This window comes from Microcaecilia unicolor, chromosome 2 (genome assembly GCF_901765095.1).
Source record: "Microcaecilia unicolor chromosome 2, aMicUni1.1, whole genome shotgun sequence".
NCBI lineage: Eukaryota > Metazoa > Chordata > Amphibia > Gymnophiona > Siphonopidae > Microcaecilia > Microcaecilia unicolor.
The window spans coordinates 512,662,246-512,683,134 of record NC_044032.1 but is presented as its reverse complement, the minus strand read 5'-3'; the positions used below and the strand labels follow the sequence as shown (position 1 = coordinate 512,683,134).

At 47.9% G+C, this 20,889-nt stretch overlaps 1 protein-coding gene across 1 annotated transcript in view; it reads right to left on the bottom strand.

Annotated features, from left to right (window-relative positions):
• The window catches only part of MED28 (mediator complex subunit 28), a 52,472-nt gene that overhangs the window by 29,876 nt on the left and 1,707 nt on the right, over positions 1–20,889 (bottom strand). The window contains exon 2 of the mRNA XM_030192607.1: positions 4,601–4,667. Coding sequence (XP_030048467.1) covers positions 4,601–4,667 — 67 coding nt within the window. The remainder of the gene's footprint in view (positions 1–4,600; positions 4,668–20,889) is intronic.

Below are 20,889 nucleotides of genomic sequence, written 5' to 3'. Positions count from 1 at the left end.
CTTTACTTATGACAATTATGTCCTGCATTATCCCAAACAAGTTTGAGTTCAATATGGTTAACAATAAACATTTACAAATTAGAATTAGCTCTGCTAACACTGCTCTCTTGGCTTCCCTCTTTCCTGAAACTGTTGGTTCATTATCCCTTGATGAGAAAACTCTGCTCGAATTCGACTTAGGGTCAGATTCCATTGTCATAAAATACCCATTAATGGGCAAGAGCCCTGGTTTCATCTGGGTCTCCAGCTCCTCAAGTATCAAACCTGTAGGGATGAACTGTGCTGGCGTAAATACCGCTCAGGGTCCTGCCTACAAACATTTAAATACTGCAGTAAAATGTACAATTCTCATCTGAAGACTGCAAAGAGAACTTGCTATTCTAAACTTATTTCTGATTCAAATAAACCTGGTAGGAAATTTGTTCTCCACTGTGACTAAGCTTACCCAGAAACAATTTTATGTTCAGTCCAAATTTCCATCAGTGTGCCTAATATTTTCCTATTTCACCAACAAGATAGGTACTCTTCAGAAAATGCTTGTCAACACATCTCCTAATGCGCCCACTATTTCAGGGATAGGTCCTGTTTCAATACCGCTACAGAATATACTTCCTGCTAATCCAGCATCAACTTGGAAATCTTTCTTTCTGCCAGCTTTAAAGCTTCTGACAAGCTGTCTTCATTCAGTGCATATTACTGCCTGTTCATTAGTCCAGGTACCATCCCCGTTGGATGAAATTATCTACCCATGGCTTTTTGCCATTATCTTGCAAATGGTAAGTGCTGCCCAGGAGGGAAGGACTAGGACAGCTGTTGTTGGTGATTTGATCAATAAGGCATATAGATAGCTGGGTGGCTGGTGGACGTGAGGATCGCCTGGTGACTTGACTGCCTGGTGAGAAGGTTGCGGACCTCACGTGTCACCTAGATAGGATTTTAGATACTGCTGGGGAGGATCTGGCTGTCTTGGTACATGTGGGTACCAATGAAATAGGAAAATGTGGGAGAGGTTCTGGAAGCCAAATTTAGGCTCTTAGGTAGAAAGCTCAAATCCAGAACCTCTAGGGTAGCATTTTCTGAAGTGCTACCTGTTCCATGCGTGGGGCCCAAGAGACGGGCAGAGCTCCGGACTCTCAATGCGTGGCTGAGACAATGGTGCAAGGAGGAGGGTTTTAGATTTGTTAGGAACTGGGCAACATTCTGGTGAAGAGGAAGCCTATTCTGAAAGGATGGGCTCCACCGTATCTAGCTTGGGACCAGGCTGCTGGCATTGGCATTTAAAAAATATAGAGAGCAACTTTTAAACTAGAAACTGGGGGAAGGCCGACAGTTGCTCAAAAGTGCATGGTTCGGGATAAGGTATCTTTCAAAGATATCATCAAAACAGGGAAGATAGGGTATCCCGATAGTGAGGTTGCAAAAATATGGGTCCGTGCGAGCCTTGAGGGACGGCACTGGCACTACCACCCCCAGGTACAGTAGACCATGCAACGTGGTCTAAACTGCCGCCCGCTTGTGTTCTGAAATTTTCTAGCCTTTTTGGGGGGGCCTGCTTCTTTCTGTTTGTGTTCCTGTGGCAAGACAGGAATTTCTGGCTGACAACAAACTGACAAGACCATTGCCATGACATCCCAACCAACTGTCTTGTTACAAACAAATTGACAAGACCCCCCAGTTGTCATGACATCCCAACTGTTTGTTACTGAGCTGAGGTGTGGCAAGGACACTAAGGCCCTATCACAGGTCTCCCATGTACTTGCAGGATTGCTGATTGGGTGATATACGGGTGGTCTTTTGTGATAGGAAGGGTATATAAGTAACTGCTCATCTAAAGAGACTCTGAAATAGTCTGGATGGCAGGAGAGTTTCATATCCTTGCCATAGCCTATTTCCAGAGGGGGTACTCCCCTCCATACAAACTAATTCTCTATAGCTAAGATTCTTTCTTTCTTCCTTTCTCTCTGTTCTGTGACCTTTGTATGAGGAATAAAACTTTCCTTCCTATTGTTAGACTCTGTTCTGTAAAACTACTAATGCCAAGAGCCAATAGTATTTCCTGTGCTGTTGCTGGTGAGTAATACCTTTCTTCTTCTAACTTAGCCTGAGTTTTTTTTTATATAAGAATAGCATGACCAAACGCGCAACCTAGTACACTTGGAAGCTGTAGCACACCGGGATACCAAAAATGCATAACCTATGGGAGAAGAGAACTCAAGCCTGTAACTTTCTTTGATAATATCCAGAACCCACTGGTCTGAAGTGATTTTTGCCCACTCTTCATAGAAGAGGGACCCTCCCCCCCAACTTGATCATGGCAGAATGGACTGGCACCCTGTCATTGGGAGGGACGGCCTCCCGCACCCTGTTGTGCTGTTCCAAAAGGAAGAGCAGTGCTGAAATGCTGCCGAAGCTCTACCTGGGCGGTATCGTCAAGCCTCCCGAAGATGGGGCGGCGTGGATCTGGGTTTATCCTCTGGGAGACACTGACACTTGGGAGTCCCCCAAATTCTTCACTATCTTCTCCAAGTCCTCCCCAAAGAGGAGCTTGACTCAAAAAGGCAACTTGGTGGGTCGTAGTTTGGATGCCAAATCCACTGCCCAGTGGTGAAGCCACAATAACCTATGGGAAAAACCTGCCAGTACCATCTGTTTGGCCCAGGAACGTACCAAATCATAAAGAGAGAGTCAGCCAAATAAGACAGACCCAATTCCAAAACCTGCGTCTCGGTCCTGATCCAGCAGCTGATGTAGCCAGCTAATGCACACTCTGTCCACGTAGGAGATACAAATTAAGGCCTGTAGGGCCAAAGTGGACACCTCAAAGGCTCGTTTCAAGGAAGACTCTAGGCGTCAGTCCTGCATGTCCTTTAGCGCCACAAGGAGGGTAGTCTTGTTGGTGACTGCCGTCACCAGGGCATCTACCATAGGGAGAACAAACTAGTCTGCCTAATCTGCGGCTACCGGGTAAAGGTGGGACATCACCTTAGCCACCTTAAGACCTCCCGCAGGGTCCAACCACTGAGCTGAAATGAGTTCTTGGATGGCCTCGTGCATGGGGAAGGTCTTGGAAGGCTTCCTCGTGCTGGCCATCTTCGGACTGACCGTGGTAGCAGTTTGCGTTTCAGGATCAGCTATGTTAAGAGCCTCCGAAGCATTAGAGATAAGGGATGACAACTCCTCCTTATGAAACCGCACGGCTGTAGGATCATCAGGTTTCTCCAGAACCAACTCCCCCCTTCTCCATTTCATCCAAATAAGGAGGACAAAGGGACTCCCCAGAAAGCGCAGCAAGAGAATGAGAGGGGGTTACAGGGCACAATGACCCCACCTCAGAGAAGCAACCCATCGTCTCTTCTGAACAGGATCCTAAGCAGAGGAGAAAGAAACAAGTCCCGAGTCCCCAACAGAAACCCCTGGGGACATAGAAACGACATTAGCCTGGGGCTGAGGCAAAGCCCGCTTTAACGAGTAAGCCAGGTGGAAGAGGAGTATAAACTTAGAGGAAAACCCATCCCCAGAGCCCCCAGACCCTGAGGAAGTCCCCAGAGCAGCCATGAAAGAGTGCAAGCAATCCCTGCAGAAGAAGCGCCAAAATCTCGAGAAACGTGCAACGTTTCTGAAACCGCCATCAGCTGCCTAGCAGGGACCACATCGGAGGAAGCCAGCAAGATGGCATACCCGAGACCTCGGGGCAGGAAATGGGCAGGGGAGAGGGAGTGCTGTCCCCCCGGTAACGACTCTGAGCAGCCCGCCAAGCAGACATATCCTTTTCCTGAAACGGGAGCACCGCTTGACTGCCTCTGCCACCATCGCGTCTGCTGTACACTGTGGGAAAGGAAATCAAAGGCACTCACCGAGGGGAAGCAAAACAGCAAAGCGCAGCGCCTCCCAGGGCAGACCTGCCGCCAAAATAGCCCCCGCAGGTCCATTCAAGGCACACAGTGGACAGACAGCACAACAATAACCCGTGCTGTGGTCCTAGCTTCCTCTTGTGTGGGGTTTTTAGTGTGGGGTGGGGGGTTGTGTGTGTGGTTTTTTTTTGTGATTTTTTTTTTTTTTGTGGTGAGGAAGCCTGCAGCCAGCAAAAGAACTGGGAGATCCAGGATCACGGGGTGAGGCAGGGACCGGGAGCACCAGGTATGCCTCTAAGGATGGCACCAACTGGCCAATCACCCCCAACTCAACTGGCTAGAAAATAGCCCGAGTGGCCTCACACATGAAGAATCCAGGAGCTGGTGAAAAGTCATCCACCACCTGCTGGAGATAGAGATATACTGGCTGATTGAGGAGCTGGTCATCCAATATCACTCACTTTAGTCTAGTAATCTCAATCTCCACCTGCTAGTAGATGGACACAACCCACCTGTTTCTGGAGTCAACTGCTGCTTACGCTAAGGAAAAGTAATTTATCTCAATTGGGGTAATTTTAAAAACCCAATTTGATATGTGTGCTTCCAGGACAGGGTTTAGGAAACAGTGCTCTAGAATGAAAAAAAAAGCATATTTTAAAGAATCTTCCTTGTCTGTATTATCTATATTTCAATTAAACAAACTGAGGTATCAAATTTAAGGTTAAATTCCACAAGTAAATGAGGTTTACCAGTCCGAATTTCTTCTTGATCAGTACCATTCACATAGTCTTGGCTCACAAGTGAAGCAAAGCAAGCCTACAAGGTAAAAAAAAAAAAATAATATTAAAAAAAAAAAAAAAAAAAAATATATATATATATATATATATATATATGTAAGTCTGCAAGTTAATCACAGTTAACTCTACAATTAATGGAATAATCAATTGTGATTTAAAACATTAATCACACTGCAGCATCTCCTGTCTCCTCAAACATCTCTTCTGCTCTCTTCCACTCCCAACACCCATCCTCGGCACAATCGGTCATCTTTCCCTCATCCACAATTCAACATCATCATCCCCCATGCCAGTCTATCTTAAAGATGGTCTTCAGTTGGTCCCCGGCAGTGTTGCACATACACTGCCTGTGGACTGGTCTGAAGTTTTCCTTCTCGCCAGGCCACAGGCAGCATATGTATAACGCTGCTGCTGGGGACCAGAAGACCACCTTTAAAGTAGACTGGTGGGGGGAGGGGGAGATTGACCTGAAGACCGTAAGCAGAACTGGAGGGGCCACCGGTGGAAGCTATGGCCAAGTCGGTGAACTTCAGCAGCCAAGAGAAGAGCTTGGTGCTGATCACCAAGTTTGTGTCACTGCTTATGGGGGTGGAAGGGAGGGAGAGGTGCTGAACAATGAGAGGGAGGGAAGGAAGGGAAAGGGATTTTGGGCTGGGAGGGAGGGAGATGATCAGTCCTTTGGAGGAAGAAAAAAGGGATGGGATTTGATACATTGCCTTTTTGTGGCTACAAAGTGGTTTCAAAGTGGTTACTTATTTTTGCATCTGAGGCAATGGAGACTTAAGTGACTTGTCCAAAGTCACAAGGAGCTGTAATGGGAAATAAATAAAATGCCTTTAATTGTGCAATTAAAATTTTTTTGATTGGAATGCAGCCCTAATATCTATATCTAAGGATACGGCAAAACAAAACAAAACAAACCACTATGTGGGCGATATTCCACACACACAGTGTTCAGCGATAGCACCTGCTGGGAATGGTTCGTTCATCTGTCCGTTTTATCTGTTAGTCTGCATGCTCACAAACAGATGAATAGGCTATCAGAACATGCAAAAAAAGAAATTATCAAAGTCACAGGTGAAACCACGCCCCACCACCTGAAGAGTACAGACCCTATGCAAAATCAGCAGAGTGTTGGCAGACACCCAATTAAAATGCTGACAGTTTCTGACAATTATAGCTTTTCTGGAGAGGATCTGGCTTTTACCTCTTTGAGCCTGAGAAGCGGGTGGGGGCAGCACTACAGCTTCTCATGGCCACAGGCTATTTGAAGTACTTCCTCTTAAAACTACAAGTACATTTAGAGGTGCAAAGCGTAGGATGTAGTTTTTATCCATTCCTACAACCTTCTGTTTTGCGGCCGAAGAGAAATAAAACCAATAACAGGGCCTCTAAGTGTTGTAGGGCTCATTGCCCTGCCATATTCTCACCCCTCCTTAGGTACAGACTCCCCATGTTTGTTTGTTTTCCAAAGTTTGCTGCAGGTCTAGGCTCCGGGAACCCTTCAAGTGTTGATGAGGTGAAGTAAGTAAAAATTCCCATGGGCTATTACTTTGCTGCAATCCACCCCTGCCACCAGCACAGTAAAGTGAAAGTGTAGGGCCATGGCATTGTGAATAAAACAGTACCCAAGGTGGTAGAAAGCGAGGGGAGAGGGAGACAAGAGTGTGCAAGGATGCATGAAAGAGAATAGGAGAATCTAAGAGGAGCATTGTGCAAGGGGGGAGGGAAGTCAATAAGACCACAGCCAAAATCCCCACACATAACCCCAGAGATAAATAGCTAAATTCTCTCCAAAGAAGTAAATACATACATTCACACCCCAGAACTTGGTGAAACAATCAAGTACTGATGGGTTCACCATCCACATATCCCATCCTGCTCTGAGACACCCTTTAGAATGGCAGTTAATAGGGAGCCACTCGTAGAGATCTGCCTAAATCAGAGAGAGCTGGTCACAAGGTAAGTGTGTGCTTTTAAACATGGATCATCAATGTTTATGAATCATTTCAAACATTTGTGGAAACTTGATTTGATAATGTTTTATTTTTCATTGCTAATATCCACCATTTGTTATTATAATAGAGGATTATCATACACCTAAATATGGCAATTACTACCCTTTCAAGACATCATATCAAGTTTCCGATAACTGCATCAAAACCTTTTAATGCAGACTGCATTATTGTGCCTTTGGTGTCATTTCTTTGGAGTCTTCAATAATTATTTGGGATTTAATAATTAATTTTTTATAAATTGAGGTCTTCTTTAGTTTTAAATCTTAACCATATGCCAGACAGCAGATATGCTGAAAAGATAGCTTCTTTGAGCCAACGGTGAAGACCCTCTGCGAGGACCTGCAAACAGCACAAAAAGATGATCAGAGGTCCTGAAAGAATTTGTAATTCGCAGATACTGCAACAGAGTCCTGCGCACATCCAAAAGGTGCAACTGCCCAAATGATTCTGGAAACTCCTCCTCAACAAAGGAGGGAAGAAAAACAGGCTGGTTTAGGTGAAACGCTGAAACCACCTTAGGCATGAAGGAAGGCACGGTCCGAACCGTGACCCCTGACTGAGAATTGCAGAAAAGGGTCTCTACAAGACAGCGCCTGGAGCTCTGACACCCGTCTCGCCGAGGTAATGGCCACTAAAAAGACGGCCTTCAATGTCAAATCTTTCTCTGAAGCGCGCCGAAGCGGTTCAAAAGGAGCCCCCTGAAGGGCCTTCAAAACTAACCCCAGGTTCCAAGCTGGACAAGGTGCACGCACGGGAGGACGGATCCGAAGCACCCCTCTGTGCCACATCTGGATGAGCAGCTAAGGACACGCCTTCAACCTTGCCACGCAGGGAGGCCAATACTGCCACTTGCACCCGCAGGGAATTATAGGCCAAGCCTTTGTGCACACCATCCTGCAAAAAGTCCAGAATCAGCGAGACAGGAGCCCGCCCCTGAAGGGCCTTCAAAACTAACCCCAGGTTCCAAGCTGGACAAGGTGCACGTACGGGAGGACGGATCCGAAGCACCCTTCTAAGAAACTGTGCCACATCTGGATGAGCAGCTAAGGACACGCCTTCAACCTTGCCACGCAGGGAGGCCAATACTGCCACTTGCACCCGCAGGGAATTATAGGCCAAGCCTTTGTGCACACCATCCTGCAAAAAGTCCAGAATCAGCGAGACAGGAGCCCGCAACGGAGAAAGCGCTCTTGAAACACACTAGACTTCAAACTGGCGCCAAATCCTGGCATAAGCCACGGAAGTGGAGCGCTTACAGGCCTGCAGGAGAGTGGAAATTACCGTATTGAGTAGCCTTTGTCTCTCAATTGCGCCCTCTCAATCGCCATGCCATAAGACCAAAGCGACAGGCGTCCTCCATGGCCACCGGACCCTGTGACAACAGGTGCGGAACCAGAGGTAACGGAAAGGGAGCCTCCAACAGCATCTGTCGGAGGTCCGCATACCAAGGCCTCCTGGGCCAATCCGGGGCGATGAACACCACTTCTCCTGGATGCAGCCGAATCCGCAGGAGCACTCGCCCTATCAAGGGCCACAGAGGGAAGACATACAGCAAGCCCAGGGGCCAGGGTTGAGCCAAGGCATCCAACCCGGCAGAGCGAGGATCCCTCCGTCTGCTGAAGAAGCACGGGACTTTGGCATTGGAACTGGTCGCCATAAGATCCATCACTGGCTTGCCCCATTTGGCACATATCTGCAGGAATACATCGTCTGCTAGTTCCCACTCCGCTGGATCGATCTGATGCCTGTTTAGATAGTCGGCTTGCACGTTGCTCTGACCTGCAATGTGAGCTGCTGACAGGGCCTGTAGATGCAGCTCGGCCCAGTGGCAAATTTGTTCGGCCTGCGCGGCTAGAGCTCTGCACTGAGTGCCGCCTTGTCGATTTATGTAGGCCACTGCTGTCGTGTTGTCCGACATCACTCGGACAGCCAATCCTTCCAGGGTCACTTGAAAGGCCAGAAACACCGCTTTCAACTCCAGGCGGTTGATAGACCACTCCGACTCGTCGGGCGTCCACAGACCCTGCGCATGTTTACCCTGGCAATGTGCGCCCCAGCCCTTCAGGCTGGCATCTGTCACCACTAGGCACCAATCGGGGAGCGCCAGCGGCATTCCCCGCCGCAACATGCTGTCCGAGAGCCACCACTCCTTACTGAGGCGGGCCACAGGGAGCCAAGAAAGTATGCACTGATAATCCTGAGATACTGGAGACCATCGTTGAAGTAGAGAATACTGTAGAGGTCTCAGGTGCGCTCTCGCCCATGGCACCACGTCCAAGGTGGCCGTCATCGATCCCAACAGCTGGACAATGTCCCAAGCTTGCGGGCGGGGCATCCTCAGGAGCAGACGGACCTGATTCTGAAGCTTGTACCGCCTTTGCTTGGGAAGAAACACATAGCCCGAGGCTGTGTCGAACCTGGCCCCCAAATATTCTAGAGATTATGAGGGGGTCAGGTAACTTTTGGCCATATTGACGACCCAGCCCAGAGATTGAAGGACTGAAACCACTCTGGCTGTAGTTAGATGACTCTCTTTTTCTGAGTCTGCTCTGATGAGCCAGTTGTCTAGGTATGGGTGAACCCGGATACCCTCTCGCCTGAGAAAGGCAGCTACTACCACCATTACCTTGGAGAAGGTTCGGGGAGCTGTGGCGAGGCCAAAAGGCAAGGCCAGAAACTGGAAATGTTTTCCCAACACCGCAAACCGCAGAAACTTCTGGTGCGGGGGCCAAATTGGAGTTTCTCTGCTGAAAGCGGGCACGCGAAGTGAACCCAGCAGCACGCCCCGGGCGGTACCTTCTAGCTTCACGGAAGCGAGGTCTGTAAGAGGAGCGGACCGCCTGACCCTTAGAGGAAGGCTTCGGCCTATCTTCGGGCAAGCGCTGAGGTTTGGAATCCCCCAGGCCTTTAAGAATGTTTTCCAGCTCCTCACCAAACAGTAGAAGGCCTTGAAAGGGCAACTTCACCAACCTTTGCTTAGAGGCCATGTCCGCCACCCAATGTCGTAGCCAAAGAGTGCGGTGAGCTGCCACTGCTACAGCCATTTGTTTAGCCGAAGCTCTGACCATATCATAAAGGGCGTCAGCCAAAAAGGACAAGGCTGACTCCATCCGCGGAGCCACTTCAGATAAGGTCTCTGCTCCATCACCGGGCTGTAACCAAGCCAGGCAGGATCTAGCAGCATAACAACTGCATGCAGACGCCCCGAACAGTGAGACCTGCCAAATCAAAGGACCGCTTCAGAGCTGAATCAAGCCTGCGGTCTTGAATATCCTTCAGGGCAACACTTCCTTCAACAGGGAGGGTAGTTCTCTTTGTCACATCCGTGACCAGGGCATCCACTTTAGGCATTGCAAAACGAGCCAAATGTTCCTCACTCAGAGGGTATAAATGCCCCATAGCCCTGGCAACCTTCAAAGGTCCCTTGGGGTCAGGCCATTGAGCCGAAATAAGCTCTTGGATGGAGTCATGCAAAGGAAAGGCTCGAGCAGGCTCTCTGGTACTAGCCATCCTTGGATTAACAGAGGAGGCTGTGCCACTCCCAGGATCTTCAATCGAGAGGGCTTGTAAGGCATCTGAAATAAGCGCTGGCAGCTCCTCGCGGTGGAAAATCCTCACCGCAGACGGATCATCAAGATCCTGTGGCAATTCTGCACCCAACTCTGGCTCCTCAGACCAAGAAGTTCTGCCAGACCCCTGACCACGGGGGGGGGGGGGGGGGGGGGGGGGGGTAAAAGGGGGGTGCGCCACACTCAGAAGGGGAATTAGCCCTTCTACGTTTATCAGGAGGATAAGAAACAGGCAAAGCCAACTCCAAAAGGTCAGGATCCACCGGGGGGGCAGGCAGAGGGTCCGAAGATCCCTGTGGAAGAGCTCTTTTAAGCATGTATGCCTTATGCAGCATTAAAACAAAATCAGGGGAGAAAACCGCTCCCTGACCGCCCGGATCCTGTCCAGGGCTATCAGCTCTATAATTAGCCTCACTCAGAGGACCCCCCCGGATTCAGGGCTCTCCGTCGCAACGGAGGCCGCACCATGTGGAAAATCCAAAATGGCGTCTGCTGCCAGCTCAGAGCGCGAAAGATCGCCGCTCGCCAAGCTCGGGCCGGCTCTACCGTCTGTACACCACGATTTACAGAGCCCCGCTGCTGATTTGCGCTTGCCACATTTAGAACAGCGCTTTACAGTCTCCGCAGCCATCGCCGAAAACGGCGGTAAAAATCCAAAATGGCGGTTCACGCCAAAAACGTCCCGATCGCGGTCCCACCCCGGAGGAGTCAGAAAACACTCTTACCTCACTGGACGGAGTATCACAGCTCCGGTCCTGCAGAAGAATCTCAAGAAAAACCTCTTTTCCAAGATCGTTGCGCTAAAGCACGACGCGACTTTAATTATTATTATTATTTTTTTTTTTAACGCTGTGAGGAAAGCAGAGGCAAAAGAGGTAAATAAAATCACTCCGGAGGCTCAGATAAGTGGGAAAGGCAGGGAAAGGCGAATCAATGTGCCTGCATCCACTGAGTGGGAAAGGACAGGGAAAAGCAAGCTAATATGTCCACATCCACGGGGGCATGGGTAAGGCAGGGAAAGGGCTGACCTATGTGCCTTCAAAGTGAAGCTGCTATAGCCTCTAACACCCCGGCTAACAACTGGCAAGCCAGGAGCCACCCCCAAGCAGATTTTTGATGGAGCTCGAAGAAGCTGCAGCCACCCTGCTTGGGGAGATAGAGAATACTGAAGAGGCAGTGGAGCTAGCTGGCCATGAGGCACTGTGAAAAGTTGAGTGCTCTCTATCTCCTCCTGCTGGTTGATGGACACAACCCATACGTAATGGCTTCATCTGCTTGATGACAAGGAAGCAGCTCTTGAAGGTTGCTTGGATTTGGAGAATCAGTGTTGAATCTAACTGTATTCCAAGGTTCCTAACTTGTGATTTGAGAGGGAAGTTCATAATTCTCAAAAGAGATTTTGATGTCAGGTATGTATCCACTTGTGTTAGGGACCCAGAGCTCAGTTTTACTTGGGTTCAGGCAAAGTTTGTTGTGTCTACCTGTCTAACATCAATTCAAGAATGGGCTAATCAGTTTATTCAGGGCTGTAGGCAAGTCAGGTTCAATGGGTATGAGTAGCTGCACATCATCCATGTAGATGTAGAACTCAGTGTCCATTGACTGAATCAGCTCGGCTAGTGGCTTGAGGTAGATATTGAACAGAATAGGTGACATTATCGATCCTTGTGGTACCCCACAAATCAGTGTCCATGCTGGCGATGAGTTGCTGCCAAACATTATAGATTGTTGCCTTTCTGATAGATAGGATCTGAACCAAGCAAGTACTGTTCCAGTGATACCTGTTTCTGTCAGTCATGCTAGCATGATCAACAGTGACAAAAGCTGCTGAGAACTCTAGCAGTACTAACACCAAGGCAAATCCACTGTCTCAGTTTCTGTTAAGATCTAGTAGGGATACAAGGACCGTTTCTGTTCCATAACCAGGTCTGAATCCAGATTGACGTGGATCTAGCCAATCACTGAGCTGAACACAGACTATTTGCTCTATAAGTTTCCCTAGAAATGGGATGTTGGATACTGGCCGGTAACTTCTAAGTTTGTCCAGGTCAAAGTTGTTTTCCTTTAGCAAAGGGTGAACCACTGCCCTTTTAAATGTTGTTGTTAGTAGTTACCCATTAGAAAGAGAGGCATTCATAATTTTTATGGTGCCCTCTGTGAGGCCCACACTTGCCTGCTGCACTATCTTTGATGGGCAGGGGTCGAGGGAGCAGGTAGTTGGTCGAAAGTCTTTTAGGATTTTGTCAAGGATCTCTTCTATCATTGGGTTGAAAGACTGCAAGATAAATGCTTGTACTGTGGTAAGAGACATTCAACTGGACTTGTGCAATAATAGATAACAGTGACCGTTATTGGTGAAGATCACATTTTGTTTTCTGAACACACTTTAATAGATTAAGTTTTTTGGATAAAATTATTTTTGCTGGCATATTACTGTTAAGATTTAAAACTTAAAGAAGACCTGAATATAGTGTGATATGATTTTTCCCCTCCTAACAAAGGGCTTTTACAAAGCCATGCTATCAATTCCAGGACAGCAAATGAAACAAAGCCCATTTATTTATTTGTTGCATTTGTATCCCACATTTTCCCACCTAATTGTAGACTCAATGTGGCTTACATAGAGGGGCATAATCAAACACGAACGCCCATCTCCATGGGCGTCTATCTCCGAGGACGGATACGTGAAGGGGTGGGACAGACCGTATTTTCGAAAAAGATGGGCATCCATCTTTTGTTTCGATAATACGGTTGGTGCCGGGCAAACGCATCGGATTTGGGCGGATTTGACCTGGGCGGAATCGTTTTTCAGGGATAATGGAAACCGAAGGCGCCCAGCTCAAAAACAAATAACTCCAAGGCATTTGGTCGTGGGAGGGGCCAGGATTCGTAATGCACTAGTTCCACTAACTGAATGGACAAAGCCCTTCCCTTACTAATCTGGAAACTGAATGCAAATGAGCTGCTCACTGTTAGCTCATTTGCACACGATTTCCTTCCTAAGGAAGGTGCCCGAACTGCCCAGATGACCACCAGAGGGAATCAGGGATGACCTCCCCTGACTTCCCCAGTGGTGATTAACCACCTCCCACCCAAAAAAAAAACGTTTCAAACTTTTTTTTTTTTTTTTTAAAGAGTATGTCCTTTGCTATGTCTCCGTCCCTGCGACGGCAGTTGAAGATGTGCTTCCCTGCAACGGCAGTTGAGAATGTCTAAAATGCTTCCAACACCCTCTTTATTTATTTGGATTGTGGATCACAAGTGGCAGCAGTGGAATTTGAACCAGCCACCTCTGGATTGGATTGCCAGACCAGTGCTCTAACCACTCCTCCACGCCACTTCCTTGAAATTTGGCTGTCCCTGTAGGGGGGCAGTTCAGGATGTCCAAAATGTTTGAAAGCAGGACATCCATGCCTTCGTTATGCCTCTGCTGACACACACATACCTCCCCCACCCAGGGACCTACATACTGCCCCCCCCCCCCCCCACAGTGATGACCAAATTTCAAGGAAGTGGAATGGAGCAAAGGAGTGACAGACTGGCCTAGTGGTTAGAGCACTGGTCTGGCAATCCAGAGGTGGCTGGTTCAAATCCCACTGCTCCTACTTGTGATCCACAACCCAAATAAATAAAGAGGGTGTTGGAAGCATTTTGGATTCTTCACCTGCCGTTGCAGGGAAGGACATCTTCAACTGCCGTCGCAGGGACAAAGGCGTGGTGAAGGATATACTCTTTAAAAAAAAAAAACAAGTTTATAAAGTTGTTTTTTTCCGTGTGGGAGGTGGTTAATCACCACTGGGGAAGTCAGGGGAGGTCATCCCCGATTCCCTGCGGTGGTCATCTGGGCAGTTCAGGCACTTTTTGGGGACTTGTTCGTGAGAAAAAAGGGTCCACAAAAAGCGGCCCAAATTCTCGCTTCTGGCGCCCTTCTTTTTTCGATTATTGGCCGAGGGCGCCCATCTCTCCTCAGCCGATTAACACGCTCCAGTCCCGCCTTCACCACGCCTGACATGCCCCCGTCAACTTTGTCCGTTCCCGTGACAGATTGCAGTTGGAGACGCCCAAAATCGGCTTTCGATTATACCAATTTGGGCGCCCACGGGAGAAAGGCGCCCATCTCCCGATTTGGGTCGAAATATGGGCGTCTTTCTCTTTCGAAAATAAGGCTTATAGTACTGTAGTGGCGATCGCCAATTCCGGTATGAAAAATAACAGAGTGGACTTGCGTTAAAGTTCATGAGTAATAGAGAAAATTAGTGGTTAAGGAGAGAGAGTTAAGATTTGACCAGTTCTGGTATAAGGAGAAATTAGACCTTCCCTGCTAATTTGCTTTCCTTTAATCCCTCCGGACCGGCCCACGATTGGACTGATGGGTTGTGCACGCCTTCCAGCAGGTGGAGACTGAGAAAAAACTTTGACTCTAGCGAACCAATAAGAGCCCTGGTCATGTGACCCTAGCCTTAGTATTTGAATAACAAAGCAGAAAGAAGAATACAGTCTGTGCCCCGAGGAATTCAAGCAATCAGGAAGCACTATTGACAACGTGCTCAAACAAGGGCTCACCGACAACTCTCACCAGAGCAGCGGTATGGCCTTACCACAATGGCTCACCGACAACCCTTACAAGAGTATTGGTATGGCTGAAGTATAATGGTTCACCGACCAACCTTACCAGGACAGCGGTATGGCCTTAAACAGAATATCCGTTTTTTGTTTAACTAGCAAAAAACAGCTCTGCAAACAATCGAACATACAAACATAGACAGAAAGATAGAACACGGGAGGGGCCTGGGCCAGTCCGGAGGGATTAAAGGAAAGCAAATTAGCAGGTAAGGTCTAATTTCTCCTTCCTTAGCATCCCTCCGGACCGACCCAGGATTGGACTGATGGGACGTAACAAAGAGGTAGTCCTACGGGAGGGACCCCAGCAAACCCGCTGTAAGTACTCGCGAAGCAAAGACCGCCTCCTGCCGACACTGAACATCAAGTCTGTAATGTTTAGTAAACAAATGGAGAGAGGACCAAATCGCTACCTTACAAATCTCCGCTGGCGTTACCAAGGAACACTCGGCCCAGGACGCTGCTTGCCCTCTAGTCGAATGAGCTTTAACGGACTCCGGGACTGCTTTACCTGCCAAAAGGTAGGCCAACGCTATCATTTCTTTAATCCACCTAGACAACGTGGGCTTAGAAGCCGACAACCCCTTATGGTGACCGGCCAACAGAAGAAAAAGACGGTCCGTGCGACGAAAATCCTCAGTAACTGCGAGATATCGTTTAAGAACTCTCTTAACATCCAGCGTATGCAACATCTCTGCTCCTGCGTCCCTGAGGCCGATCCCAGAACAGGAAGAAAAACGGATTGGGACAGATGAAACCGAGATAACACCTTAGGCAAAAAGGAAGGAACAGGGCGAAGTACCACTCGCTCCTTAGAAAATTCCAGAAATGGAGCTCTACAGGAAAAAGCTTGCAACTCCGAAACCCTCCTTGCTGACGCAATAGCCACCAAAAACACTGTCTTACGCGTCAAATCCTTTAAAGAACATGCTTGCAAAGGTTCAAATGGGGGTTTTGTCAGAGTTGAAAGAACCAGATTAAGATCCCAAGATGGAAAGACTGATCTGACCGGCGGACGAAGAAGACTGACTCCCTTCAAAAAACGGGCCACATCGGGAAGCCTAGCCAAAGATTTACCCCGATCCGACCTCTGAAACAGGAAAGAGCTGCCGCCTGCACTTTAAGAGAAGAAAGAGACAGCCCTTTATCAAACCCTCGCTGTAGAAAATCTAACATCTGAGCCACAGACGCCCAAAAAGGACAAACGCCAGCCTCTGCACACCAAGCCTCAAAAATTCTCCAAGTGCGAATATAATTTAGAGAAGTGGAGCGCCGACGAGACCAAAGCATGGTGGAAATCACTGGTGCTGAAAAACCCTGCTTAAACGGGCTCGTTCAAGAGCCAAGCCGTAAGACAAAATCGAGCCGGGTCTGGATGTGGAACTGGGTCTTGTACCTGCAAAGACTTGTGAACTGGAAGTCGAAGAGGAGACGCCACCAACAGACATTGCAGATCCGCGTACCAAGGCCGTCGAGGCCAGTCTGGTGCCACTAAAATTACCAGTCCTCCGTGTTCCTCGATCCTCTGTAGGAGACGACCTATTAGCGGCCAAGGAGGAAACGCGTAAAGAAGGTCGGAGGGCCACTGCTGCAAGAAAGCGTCTACCCCTGCCGTTCTTGCATCCCTTCGGCGACTGAAGAATCGAGGGACCTTTGAGACTGGTGGCGAAAAGATCTAGTACTGGAGTTCTCCAGCGCTTCACTATCAACTGAAACGCCTGATCGCTGAGAGCCCATTCTCCTGGATCGAGAGTGTGGCGACAGAGAAAGTCGGCTTGAACGTTCTCCACTCCCGCTACGTGCAAGGCTGAAATAGCCGTGAGGTGAACTTACGCCCACGCGAGGAGACTCTCTGCCTCCTGACACAAGAGACGGCATCTCGTTCCTCCCTGGCGGTTGATATAGGCCACTGCCGAGGCGTTGTCTGAAAGAACTCGCACCGCTTTGCCTACCAGGAGATAACTGAAGTGCTGCAGAGCTAACTGGATCGCCCTGGTCTCCAAAAAGTTGATTGACTGAACTGCTTCCAGTTGAGACCAGAGACCCTGGGTCCACCTGCCTAGGCAATGAGTTCCCCAGCCTCAGAGACTGGCATCTGTCGTTAACGGTATCCACCGGGGAGATTCCAAAGGCATTCCTACAGTTAGATTTTTCATCCGTAGCCACCAAAATAGAGAGCTGCGGTCGACTGCGGAGAGTCAATCGCATCAGCAGCGAATCCTTCTGAGAGGACCACCGGGATAGAAGGGACCACTGAAGAGGCCTCATATGAAGTCTGGCCCACGGCACTACCTCTATAGTGGCTGCCATGGAACTGAGAACTTGAAGATAATCTCGAGCACAAGGACGCTGCTGCTGAAGGAAACCCTGTATCTGAGACCGGAGCTTTACAATCCTGGCCTGCGGCAAAAAGACTCGGCCCCGTTTCGTTGTGTTGCAGGGTTCAGGTATTTAGGTTGGATCCTTATGGTATGCCTTTTTGAACAGATTGGTTTTTAGTGATTTCCGGAAGTTTGTTAGGTTGTGCATTGTTTTCAAGATGTTTGGTAGCGCATTCCATAGTTGTGTGCTTATGTAGGAGAAGCTGGATGCATATGTTGATTTATATTTTAGACCCTTGCAGTCTGGGTAGTGGAGATTTAGGTATGTGCGTGTTGACCTTGTTGTGTTTCTGGTTGGTAAGTCTATGAGGCCAGCCATGTAGGCCGGGGCCTCGCCGTGAATAATTTCATTCAATTCCTAAGAGCTTCACTGTATTTGCTGCGCTAGAATTGCTAGTGCGACATGGGCTCATGCACTAATTGGGAAAATGCAGCCATTTTACAGCTACACTAAAAGTGGCCTCAGCACGGCCCACTTTTTAGCATAACTTAGTAAACGGACCCCTTAATCCTCTATTGCTCCAGGTAACCCATAAAAGGAACAAACCCCCCCCCCCCCCCTTTAGCTTATGAGCCCACTCAGGGAGCCAGAAACTGCGTATAAAAATTTTAAAAATTACTTTGGGGTCCTTTTACTAAGCCGCGGTAAGTGGCCTGCAGGAGTGTAGGCACGTGTTTTGGGCGTATGCTGGGCCACTTTTTACCGTGTCTGCAAAAAAAAAAAAAAAAAGGCTTTTTTTGGGTGGGACGGGAAAAGGGCATACGGTAAAACTGAAACCAGCACATGCCTAAAACCAGCCTACTACTACTTATCATTTCTATAGTGCTACTAGATGTACACAGCGCTGTACACTTGAACATGACAAGCCAGTCCCTGCTCGACAGGGCTTACAATCTAATTAGGACAGACAAACAGCACAAATAAGGGATAAGGGAATTACTAAGGTAGGAATGATAAAACATGGGTACTGAACAAGTGATTAAGGGTTAGGATGTAAAAGCAACATCAAAAAGGTGGCTTTTAGCCTAGATTTGAAGATGGTCAGAGATGGAGCATGACATACTGGCTCAGGAAGTCTATTCCAGGCATATGGTGCAGCAAGATAAAACGAACGGAGTCTGGGGTTAGCAGTAGAGAAGGGTGCATATAAGAGAGATATACACAATGAACAGAATTCCTGGGGAGGAGTGTAGGGACAGATATGAGTGGAGAGGTACTGAGGAGCTGCAGAGTGAATGCACTTGTAAGTCAGTAAGAGGAGTTTGAACTGTATGTGGAAACGGATAGGAAGCCATTGAAGTAACTTGATGAAAGGGCTAATATGCGCATAGCGACACTGGCGGAATATAAGTCGTGCAGCAGAATTTTGAACAGATTGAAGAGGAGAAAGATGGCTAAGTGGGAGACCTGTGAAAAGCAAGTTGCAATAGCCTAAGCGAGAGGTGATAAGAGCGTGGATGAGGGTTCTGGTAGTGTGCTCAGAAAGGAAAGGGCGAATTTTGTTGATATTATAGAGAAAGAAACGACAGGTTTTAGCAGTCTGCTGAATATGTGCAGAGAAGGAGAGGGAGGAGTCAAAGATGACCCCAAGGTTACGAGTTGATGAGAGTGTTATCCACAGAAATAGAGAATGGGGGAGGAGGAGAGGTTGGTTTAGGGGGAAAGATAAGAAGCTCAGTCTTAGTCATGTTTAGTTTCAGATGGCGCTGAGACATCCAGGCAGCAATGTCAGACAGGCAGGCTGATACTTTGGCATGGATTTCGGCTGAGATTTCTGGTGTGGAGAGGTAGATCTGGGAGTCATCAGCGTAAAGATGATACTGAAAACCATGGGATGAGATCAGAGTACCAAGGGAAGAAGTATAGATGGAGAAAAGAAGAGGTCCCAGGTCAGATCCCTGAGGTACACCAACTGACAGTGGAATAGAAGTAGAGGATCCACTAGAGTATACACTAAAGGTACGCTGGGAGAGATAAGAAGAAAACCAGGAAAGAACAGAGCCCTGAAATCCAAGTGAGGACAGCGTATCAAGGAGTAGGCTGTGATCAACAGTGTCAAAAGCAGCAGATAGATCGAGAAGGATGAGGATAGAAGAGAGACATTTGGATCTGGCCAGGAACAGATCATTGGAGACTTTAGCAAGTGCTGTTTCAGTTGAATGAAGAAGCCAGATTGAAGTGGATCAAGAATAGCTTGAGATGAAAGAAAGTCAAGGCAACGGTGGTGAACAGCATGTTCAAGTATCTTATTAAGGAAAGGGAGGAGGGAGATGGGGCGATAGTTGGAAGGACAGGTAGGGTCCAATGAAGGTTTTTTAAGGAGTGGTGTGACTACGGCATGTTTGAAGGCATCAGGAACAGTCACAGTGGACAGTGAAAGATTGAGGATATGACAGATAAAAGGGCTGACAGTAGGAGAGATAGTGTTAAGTAGATAGGTGGGAATAGGATCAGAGGAACAGGTAGTTAGTTTTGAGGAGGAAAGAAGATGTGTAGTTTCCTCTTCAGTCATTTCAGAAAAGGAGGCAGGAGTTGGAAGATTGAGAGAATGGACTAAGGGAAGGAGAGGTGGAGGTGACCTGGTTGAGAATTCAAGTTTAATCTTGTGAACCTTATCATAAAAGAATTCAGCCAGAGTCTGGGGGGAAAACGAAGGGGTGGGGGGGTTGGAGGTGAAGGCACCTTGAGGAGAGAGTTCAGTGTGGCAAAGAGACGTCGATGATTTGAACCAAGAGAATTTGTCAACTAAATGTAATAGTTCTGTCTGGCAAGTGAAAGAGCAGACTGGAAGGAGGGCAGCAAGAATTTGAAATGTATGAAGTCAGCATGGGCACAGGATTTCAGCCAAAGGTGTTCGGCAGAGCGGGCACAGGAACGTAGGTAGCGAATTCTAGAGGTCAGCCAAGGCTGCAGTTGGTACACCTTACAGAACGGGGAATGGGAGAAGCGAGAGTATCTAGAGCAGAGGAGTAGTATTATAGGAAGAGACAGCCTCAATGACAGACGTGGACAACTTAGTGGTTGAGAAGAGATTTGAAACACTGGAGGACAGAGTAGAAGGGTCAATAGTCTGAAGATGCCTAAATTTATTGGTAGAGATTGGACGGGACTTGGGGGGGGAAGGGTAAGTGTGAAAGTTATAAGATGATGGTAAGAGAGGAGAAGAGCTGAGGTGCAGAAACTGGAGAGTGAGCAGTTGGAGACGATCAATATAGTGGTGTAGCACAGCTGAAGATTGAAAGAGGATGTTAAAATGAGAAACTGAGAAGCATAACAGTCAGAGGTAGGGTTACCATATGCCCTCTTTTTGGACATCTTCAGATATGTCCTACAGGATTTTAAATTTTTAGGGAAATGTCCTCTTTTTCTTTTATGTGCCTATGACCAACACTCCTAACCACATAATGAGAGAAACCATCTCTGGTTTATTAGTCAGTCGGTCTGGACACATAGGGGTGCTAAAGAGAGAAAAAGCCACTGCTGATCCCCTCTCTGCTCCACTGCTGATTGAAGCCATCAAAGGAATTTTGTTCATGCAGCACGAATTTAAGCATAGGTCATGCAAAGACTTTCAGACATATCAGAAGCCTGCCAAAGGAATATGCACTCTTGTGATAAGTACGCTGAGGCTCAGTTGAACTCAAATCCAGAA